The sequence below is a fragment of the Sander vitreus genome, chromosome 23 (assembly GCF_031162955.1).
Source record: "Sander vitreus isolate 19-12246 chromosome 23, sanVit1, whole genome shotgun sequence".
Taxonomy (NCBI): Eukaryota; Metazoa; Chordata; class Actinopteri; order Perciformes; family Percidae; genus Sander; species Sander vitreus.
The window spans coordinates 1,333,359-1,343,693 of record NC_135877.1 but is presented as its reverse complement, the minus strand read 5'-3'; the positions used below and the strand labels follow the sequence as shown (position 1 = coordinate 1,343,693).

The following is a 10,335-nucleotide window of genomic DNA, read 5'->3' as shown; positions in this document are numbered from 1 at the left end:
CATTTTAATTGTTCATGTTTTATAATTATTCAGTATTGAGTTGTTTTCTCAATTACATTTGAATTGATTTGTTGCAACATGACGATTGATTGATTGATTGATTGGTTGATTGATTGATTGGTTGATTGATTGATTATAAACTGAATAACTCTGGCAGCGCGAGCAGGAATCACACTGATACTGAACGTTCATTAAGGCAAATTCTACTAAATACTACTTGCACACTGGTTACTTCATATTTAATATTATACTTATTTTATTTTGTTATACTGTATATACTATGTATGTAGGTTTTACATTTTATTCTGCACTTGTATATACATGTACATTCTTTTTCATCCCTCTAAGTATATTTGTTCAGTAGTTGTTCTGGCATTCCTATCTTATTTTATTTTATAGGTCTTATTTATCATTTCTAGTATATTTCTTGCATTTTCTGTATGAGTGTGAGTATGTGTGTGTCCTTGTTACTTGCTGCTTGTAAGAGGAAAAAAAATCCCAATTTGGGATTAATAAAGTATTAAAAAAAAAAATCTATCTCTCTATCTATTTATTGATTTATTGATTTATTTAATCAGTCACACAGCCGTAGGAAAAATAGCCCAGCGCCTGCCCTCACTGGGCACAAAATCATTACTTGTGTCTTCATCCTCTAGGCGCGCCCCCATCTCTTGGAAGCGATTGCGAGGGATTGTGCGTGCGCGCGCTTGGCCCGGTGCCGCGCACTCCAGCCCCTGTGTGTAGAACCAGAGCAGTGGAGCTCTGAGCTAGACATGGCGGCGGATCCTAAGCCGGACTGGCTCTCCTGCCTTCCCTCTGCCTGGAGTTACGGGGTGACTCGGGATGGACGCATATTCTTTATCAAGTAAATATCACGCGGACACATGGATTTATGGATATGCACTGCTTATTTCTCCGACGCATTTTCCCCTGTTTGTCTTTTTTCGGGTTCTGTGTTCACCTTTCCCCCCCGTTTTTCTTCCACCAACAGCGAAGAAGCGAAGAGCACAACCTGGCTGCATCCCGTTACTGGAGAAGCCGTAATCACGGGCCACAGAAAAACTCCAGGTAAACAATCTTTGATAATGTGTTTTTTTCTTCAGTCTTCGGCGAAAACACACACACACACACACACACACACACACACACACACACACACACACACGCGGCACCTGGGAACGTCACGGTGGGGGGAAAAAAGGGGTCGACAAGTTGTCGGAGAGAGCCGCGGGAGACGATGAGGGGAGATGTGTTCTCTCTGCGGCAGAGCAACAGCCTCCTCCGCTCTCCTCTCCTCTCCTCTGGCGGTGGCGGACCCTCCCCCGCGCGCTCCACCTGGACACTTTGCGACACACTTTTTAAAAGTTCCGTCACGTAGGCGTGAACCGATTTTCGGAGCCGATTCCCTGCAGTGACATTTGACACATTTCCCAGTGCAAGGCGAACGTTTGCTGCAGAAACCCAGTCTTCTTCTGAGCACACGTACAAGGCACCGACGCTGCTCTAAAGAACAATACAGTGCGTCAGTGCAAAGCCCAGATTCCGAAATAAAAAAAAGACACATTCTGCCGCGACAGGAAAAGGGGATGACGGGTGATAAGGCAACGGTACATACAGATCAGCAGTGTGTTCGAACAGCTGGAGGCAGAGCCGTGCACATTACGAGACAGAATGATTGAGTAATCCTGCAATGTCTGCTCTGGTTATTGGGGAGGGGGCGCGGAAGTATGTTAAAAGGGCACAAGCCAAATGAGCTATTTGTGGTCCTAGACACTGCATTGCTGTGCAGGTGTGTGTGTGTGTGTGTGTGTGTGTGTGTGTGTGTGTGTGTGTAATGTGTAATCGGCTACACATCTCTGCACAGCTGCTTATGTCTTCGTGTCCTGTGTTTTCTCCCCCCCTGTCCTCACAGATTTACCAACAGGATGGGAGGAAGGATACACATTCGAGGGAGCTCGCTGCTTCATCAAGTGAGTTGGAATGTGTGGTGTAAGAGAGCTAGGAAGAGACTAATGGATGCAGATAGGGAGTGAGGCAGTTGGAGTGTAGCCGTCTCCGGCGGTGAGCGGCTGCTTTGTTTGGTCGGTGGGCACAGAGATTTCCCTCAGCTCTCATCAACGCCCACCTCTCTCTGCCTCTCTGCCCTGCTGGAGGAATGCATAAATATCTCTGTTTGCCCGTCCTGTTACACACACACACACACACACACACACACACACACACACACACACACAGACAATCAGTGTGAATATGGATGGCATTGACTTTCTCTCGCTGCTGTTGAGGCTTTCTGCTGTCGTGCTCTCGCCCTTCACCTCTCTCTCTAAGTCTCTCTCTCCTTGTCCACACACACACACACACACACACACACACACACACACACACACACACACACACACTCCAAGGGAGGGATTTGCTTGGGATCAAGCCTTTGCTGTCAGTGGGATGCAAGTTTGTCAAGCTAGTGTGACTCAGAGGCTTCTCTGCTGTGCTGAACAGGCTCTACTTGTTGGTGTGTGTGTGTGTGTGTGTGTGTGTGTGTGTGTGTGTGTGTGTGTGTATGTATGTATGTATGTGTGTGTAACCTTTCCAGCAGGGTTATTGGCAACTCCAGTTCCTTGCGTACATTTGTATTTTGTGGACCTGTTTGACGACAAAAATGCCCTGCAGCTCGCAGCCTCCTATACTCCCATAGCTGAGACACACACACACACACACACACACACACACACACACACACACTCTCTCTCTGAGGTTGTGAGCAGGCACTTTCATTTGTTCTACCTACTTTCCCACCTAGTTTTCCTACTGTTGCTTGTGTCTCTGTGGCCATTTTGAGCGCAGCAGCTGACACATATGGTGAGCTAATATAGCCGCTCTATAAATAGCCCACAACCGCTGCTCATTGGTATGTATGAATGCATGCAGAATGCGTGCACACGAGACATGTAAATACACAAGCACAGTTACACATGTGAAGAGCTTGCATGCAAACACAGTCAGTCAGTTGGATGGGTCACTGGCAGTCAGATGTGACAGGTAGACAGGTGTGAATGCAGCCAGAAGACATTTAGGGCACGTTGGGATCAGAACAGGACACTTTTAGAGGGGGTGCAGGGAGGCATGAGATTGTGTACAGCAGTTGGGACTGACACTGAAATTCAGAGGGCCACGGTCAAACAATTGGTGTTGAGCCAGTAAGGCAAGGCATAATTAATACACTGATAGTACAATTGGCTCTGTTTCCCCTCATGCTTAAAAGCCAGTGCCAGCCTGATATAACAAAGAAAATATATTCATCAGTACACCATGTTTTGGTGTACTGATGACGACAAAATGGAGTGCTTGTTTAAATTTAATTCATATGAAGTTGGCGACTTTTGTCTCTAAAGCATGGCAAAAAAAGACAAGAAGGTTTATTTGTTTAATATATGTAATTTATGTTGTCCATGGAAAATGTGTGGGAACCCTGTAGTATGTCGGGACCAATTGGGTCGTTTAGCAGAACTCCAAATGGTCCACAAGTAGACATTGCTTCATTTTATTAAGGTTACATTCCAAAGGAAAGGTTTGGCAGCACTGGTGGAGAGTGAACGTGGGCTGGAAATGCTTCTCTGACCGCAGGGTTTCCTCCAGAAAAGTTGTTTAGCCCGGTGGCAAGTGTCTTTTTTTAAATTTTTTTTATTTTTTTATTTTTTTTTTTTTTTTACAAGGGTCTGTCAGGGGGCCGGTCCCAAACTGATCAATGCTGATTAATGCTGGCAGCATTAATGTAGAGACCAATAGCTTCTGTGGTAACAGAATCGTGGACGGAATCGCAAAATTGAGAATTTAAAAACCTATATGAACGATTCCTCAGGGTCCTACGTTAAGTCAGCTAACTGGAGATTCAAAAATGTGACTATGTTTCCAACCGAGCCGCCCCACTGTAACTGTAGTTTAAAAACGTCTTAAAAATCCATTACAAAATAATTCCCAGTGGCTTAGGCCTGGTGAGGGGGGCAACTTAGGCCCAGTGGGCCATATCAGACCTGCAATACACTGGGGGAAACCCTGGACCGAATTGATGGACCACCTCATCTAAAGCCAAGGCGAGGTATCAGAAAACTACCACAAGCCTCCTCTCTAGTTGTTTGGAGGAACACAAATGTGCTTTTATTCTCTGAACTTTGGCAGACAACCTGACTAAGGATTGTGGGTGAAACGGTCATTTGTTAGACATTTTTGTACCAGCGTCTGCATTTCGTGACAGAGAGGATAGACATTGATAGAGGCCTGAACAGACAGCCACTGGTGTTTTCTCTGGTATTGGCTGACTCAGACTGGATTGCAGGCTAAGGATTCATGCTGCCACATTCACAGTCTTGAATACAATGGCCAGCATTTGACTGAACAATTAGGCCCAGTCTTATATTGACTGAACAACACGGCATCATCACCACTTCTTCAAATCCTTCAAATTCCTCCCAAATTCCTGCCCAGTCACTTTTCTATCAGCCCATTATTGGAACCCTGGCCTGGCTGCTCCCTCTACATCGGTGGTGTCAGAGGACACTGTTGCCCTCTGATTGTCTGTCGATAGGCGGTCACTCCCCAGGCTCAGCCCTTGAAGGTGGGGGTCAATCTGCTCCTGCCTTTTTTTAGATCTTCAAGTTAGCATTTTGAATATATTTATTAGGGGCGTAAATCACATGTTTTACAGGATTTCTAGCCTGGTTGACACCAGACCCATCTTAGTTGTAACTGAGAAGGGTCTGGGCAAGCTTCATTCACAGCCCATTTCCAAAGGGGCGTCACCAACAGACGCCGCTCAAATGCCTCTGGGCGCAATTGGATAGTCCTTCAACCAATCAGACCAACGATCCGGGTGATGTAGCAGCGACAGCTGCATCAACGGGTTGCTGCGCTTAATGTTGAATGTAAACAAAAATCGTGTAAAGCCCGCCTCAACAGTTGTGATTGGTGCCTCGATTTGGAAAACAATTGGTAAATGGGCTTGAATGAGCTCTTGGCCAGACTGACTTGCAGAGCAAATCTCAAATTTACCGGAAGTTCGTCAGGGTTTTCCCAGACTACAGGGTTTCCGCAGGGACTTAAGTCTAAAATTTCAAAATCAAAATTGTAGGCCTTAAAGTCTTACATTTGCTGAAGTATTGTGTTCTCGGTCTTAAATCATTTTAAACAGGTCTTAATTTAACTATGTCAATGTAACGCTACTGCTAATGCTCATTGAAATGTTCCCGCAGCGCTTTACAATGTTTTTTTTTTTTTTTATTCTGTGGTGTTGTAGTTCTTTCTGTCTCTAGCTGTTATATTGCAGCCGATCTAGACACCAGTCCTATAATGCCAATGAGGGAATCGGGGAATTGTTTCAGACGATGTTTCCAGGCTCTGACATCGTTAGTTTCTGATGTCGTGATATACAGTAGGTTTTACATTTTATTCATAACGGTTTGAAAAAGGTCTTAAAAAGTCTTAAATTTGACTTGGTGAAACCTGTAGGAACCCTGGTTTTATCATGAAACAATATTATCTTGATTCTTTGGACAACAATATCTTAAATATCTTAAAGTCTGTCTGGATATGATTTGATTTTGATTCAGTTCAGCAGCATGCGGCCGATATGAAACGATACACCTGTTTCACACATTCAGTTACATTTATATATACTGTATACAAAAAGCAACTAAAGCATGATTTGACAATGTCATTACATTACTTATTAAAAAGAATAAATATAAAGTGGCATCTTAGAGACGATATGTATAAATATTTTCACTTTGCATCAATAATATTAGATCATGGATCATTGAATCGATATATTGCTCCAGATCAATGTTTTGTTCCACCCCTAATGTTGCTATCCTCGGTGTCATTGTAAAGCCTGTTGGGATTCCGCTAATCATGAGTTGCTGTAATAAAGCCCGCTCGGGGGTAAACTGACTCAGCTGCATTGTCATCACATAGCAACACTTTAGACTAAGCATTTGGGTGAAACCACACTGATTCAACGAAAAACATTGACGCAATCCTGATTTCAGAGCGTGCGACGCACAAGTGGAATATGAGGAAGAGACGTTACAGGCCTTTTGTTTCTGCTTTGTGACTTCTGTGTCTTCAGTCCAAACTGCTGTTGTTTCAGGGAGAACTGAAACATGGAGGGCTGGGCCACATTTTCAGTTGGGTTGTTGTGCATGACTGTCAGTGTTCAGGGCTGCTGCAATGTCTTCCAAATGCCTCTCTAAACATTGTTTTCTTTGATTTGTCTCGATTTTGAAGTCCTGCCAAGGTGTTCAGCTCTGCACGACTAACTGATTGCTCCTGCACTCACCCATGGCATCGCAAAGAAGTTTTGGCTTTAAATGAAACATGGCAGCTCATGTGTCGTTATAGAACATATTGCATGCTCATGCTTTTGGCCAGTGATCTAGGTGGGGGCTATATTAACCCACAGTTTGTGACGCTGTAGCAAACATGACTTTCCCTGATGCAGATTGGACCCTGATAAGGATTGCGAGATTCCAAATTGGGATTTTTCCTCTTTGATTTTGTAGTCAGATTATTGTGGAACATCTATGAGGCCAAGGGTGTAACTTTGGGTTCACATTAGGGGGGTTGAGATCTATCTAGGGAGGCCCCGGGACATGTCTGCATGTATTGGAAAAAAAAGTGAAAAAACAAATGTCGGAAAAAGCAACAAAAACTTTAGGAAAAAAAGCCGTCAAAAACGTAGAGAAAAGTGTCCAAAAAACCCTTGAAAGTCAAAAAACTGCAGTAAAAGGCAACAAAAACTCAGAAAAAAGCAACAAAAATGTGGCAGCAATGTTGGAAAAAAGCAATGAAAACCAACAAAGAAGCCCAGATTAGATTATCGTAAATTATGCTTATGTATGAGGCTACTGTATTAGAGGAACTGTCACTTCCACATTGCCTTCACCAGTCAGCTGTTGTGGTTGCTTCATGAGCTGTCCACATCAGCTCCAGAACCAAGAATTGTCTCTAAATGTCTTCAAAATATGGAAATGATCAACATGTGACTATCGCATATGTATCATCTGACTTTGTGAGAGTAATGTGATACTTTTATGCTGTATTAGTAGTATAGGGTACTTTAGCTTTGGGTTGTTGCATGCTGCTGTTGCTCACAAATTGAAGAAGAATACATTTAGTTGGTTTGATATTTTCCCATCAGAACGAGCAAAGGTTTGTCACAGCTGGGCGATATGGAGAAGATCAGACATCATATTTTTTGACAAAATACATCAATGTCGATATTGTGACGATATATAGGGTTGACAAGTGGTGCTTTCACAAAATATTAACACAATGAGATTTTAGATAAATAATCACCAATAATATGGATACAAGGGGTGGGGGGGGAAATCGATACAACATAGTATTGCGATATTTTCCATGGCAGTACTGTATCGATACACAGATGCCAAGTATCAATCATTCATTATATACATTAGAGATGGTCCGATTTTTTTGTTCCCTATAGTGATTCTGATACCTGAACTTGCGTATCAGCCGATACCGAGTACTGATCTGATACCAGTGTGTCATATATTTTATTATGTTTTTAAAGCAGTATACTACTATCCCTGTATGGATGTGATGGGATTGCTATCATTGGCTCAGGTTAAAGTCTTTGTGAAACATGAACAAACACAAACAATGAACGCCATAAAACTTTCTTTTATTCTGCAGTTTGACAGTCAGTCATAACGGAAAAAGAACTTAAATAAACTACTTTAAAGTAGATTTTCTTCGGGGCTAAATTACGTGGTATCGGATCGGTGCATAAACTGCAGTACTTTCCGATACCAGCATTTTAGGCAGTATCGGAGGCTTTTCATATACTGGTATTGAGATCAGAACATGGCTAATATAAATTGTACATGAGAATGTAACCTTTTGGTACTAGAATAATACGATCAACTGCTTTTTCAGTCCACTAGATGGAAAATTGAAGTGAGATGAACAAACCAGAGACAAAACAGATGTTGACAAAGTTTTGCTTTGGGGACATCATCTGAAGTTGGAAAAAAGCTAATAAATTGCGATATATTGCAGAATATCGCAATATGTTTAAAATCACTAATATCGTATCGTGACACAAGTATCGTGATAATATCGTATCGTGACACAAGTATCGTGATAATATCGTATCGTGGGGCCTCTGGTGATTCCCACCCCTAGTGGATACAGTGACAATGATATAAGTGGACAAAGGCAAATAATAAAACCGCTCGAACAGTCTGGTAAGTTCAGAAAATGAGATCACTTTACTGTAATGCAGCCTTTAAAACCATAAAAGGCTTGTCATATCACGATGTTACGATATCAAGAATTTAAGACGATATCTAGCCTCATATATCAATGTGGATAATATTTCGATATATTGCCCACTCCTAATTTGTCAAACTGTGATTTGAAAGATGATACCCTGACGTGTGCAATGCTGCAGCTGTTGTTGCAGTAGCAGGGGATGATAGTGGGTTGATGCAGAATTGGGCGATGTTAAGGTTAGCAAGGTTGTTTGTCGAGTGTTTGATACAATACAGTTGTAGTGGCAAAATCAAACCTTGTACTAAATCCACTTCTGTCAGCAGTAGGCACAATTAGTCCTGACTCGTTCTTTATTTCCACTTCTTTAGTTAAGTTTGCGGTCACGTAACCTTGTTGCGTTTTGTGGATCTATTAGCACATCTTCCTGGACAGCCAAGTCTTCTATTTTCATCCAAACATTTCCCCAAGCTTCTCTCAGTCAGGAATCTACATTGAAAACGTCCAACCTGCTGTTCCAACTCTCCGACCTTTGTTCTTCATTACATTATTTATTCGTTACAGACGTTACGTTACGGTCAAAAAAACGTTTTGCGCCGCAGTTCCCGCTGGCCCAAAACAACTCTTTTTTTTTTTTCTCTACCAAAAACACAGGGGACCTGCGCAGTAGCTCAAACATAGAACTACAATACATTAGATCTGTACCACACACCTAAAATATAACCAAATAAGTATAGTAATATAGAAACTTACACATGAGCAAATACAAACAAGCTCAAAATGACTTTTAGTTAGCTTTGGGTCCTACAACAGTAAATACTGGTAATATTGCTGTCAAGCTGGATGAAAACATGGCCGACTAAATCCCCAGTGACAACCTATTCAGTGAGTCCCAGTGTTCTGTATACAAGCTTCAGCATTTGTTATTTATATTCATTCGCTTCTCCATTCATTTATTCAGGCTTGCCCTTTAATCGGTCACCATTCTGCATATCATCTACATGAGCGGTTGTATTCCTCGTTGACTTCTCTGTGTTGGTTTCTTCTTTCAGTCTCTCGGAGCATTTCTCTCTTTGTCCCTGTGATTCAGTCCCAGTGGGTGCTACTAGTAGGACTCTGTTCTGTAAAATGTGTTTCCCACTACGCTCTCACACTTGACAGTGTATATGGGTTTTATGACTGTGCATATGAATGAATTCTCATGGCGGTCCATATGATATCCCTACTAAATCATATTTTTTATATTATATCTGGTAAAAATAGTGATACTGCTACTACATATTCATATTTCTGTCAGAAGATGCAGACAGATATGTGTGCAGTCGGTGCACATCCCATTCTATAGTCAGGCCCGGTGTAGGATAACCGATTCTATGAAGGAAAATGCCATGCTGGATCGAGACTGTTAAAATACCCTGGATTAAGACCTAATTTGATTACGTCCTGTTGCCTAATGAGACCTGGTAGGACAGGGGTGTCCAACTCAACTTCACTAAGGGCCACACTGGAAAATAAGAATCACATCAAGGGCCAGACATGTACAGTATGGTTTACTGACATGCTTTTATTTCATCATGAAAGTCAAATATCTTTGACTGTATTATTGCATGTGTCATATAGCCTTCTCACTTAAGAGTTTTGGTCGACATAAAACCCTAAAAAAGTCAGCCAAAAAGTTCCTTAGTCATCATAGAGTTTAGCAAATCAAGCTACACTGTACAGAATACAGAATAGCTAATATTGGTAGCAAGAGCAACAAGTTAGCGGACTGCGGTCACAGCACCTTTTTTGAACCTGTCTGTCTGTCTGTCTGTCTGTCTGTCTGTCTGTCTGTCTGTCTGTCTGTGCTCACTGATCCAGAACACAGATCAATTCTGACTTCTGACAGTCACTTTGCTTGACTATTGCTTGACCTCAAAATATATTATTACATTAGATATGAAACAAATAAGTTGAGTTGGGTTGATTTCTGGTTTGTCGGGTCAAGTGTACGAGGTTATACTGGTATGCGGCGTTTGTTAATATATGACACGGTCTGGCAAATTA

General features: G+C 42.1%; 1 protein-coding gene across 8 annotated transcripts in view; it reads left to right on the top strand.

Moving 5' to 3' along the window:
- The first annotated feature begins 719 nt into the window (after positions 1 to 719).
- plekha5 (pleckstrin homology domain containing, family A member 5) overlaps positions 720 to 10,335 on the top strand; it is a 248,798-nt gene continuing 239,182 nt past the window's right edge. For 3 of the 8 annotated variants that reach the window (XM_078243207.1, XM_078243208.1, XM_078243209.1), the window contains exons 1-3: positions 720 to 865; positions 992 to 1,068; positions 1,913 to 1,970. In XM_078243207.1, the coding sequence (XP_078099333.1) occupies positions 774 to 865; positions 992 to 1,068; positions 1,913 to 1,970 (227 nt within the window). In that variant the 5' untranslated portion in view covers positions 720 to 773. The remainder of the gene's footprint in view (positions 866 to 991; positions 1,069 to 1,912; positions 1,971 to 10,335) is intronic. The other 5 variants (XM_078243205.1, XM_078243203.1, XM_078243204.1 and 2 more) reach the window with 2 other exon arrangements.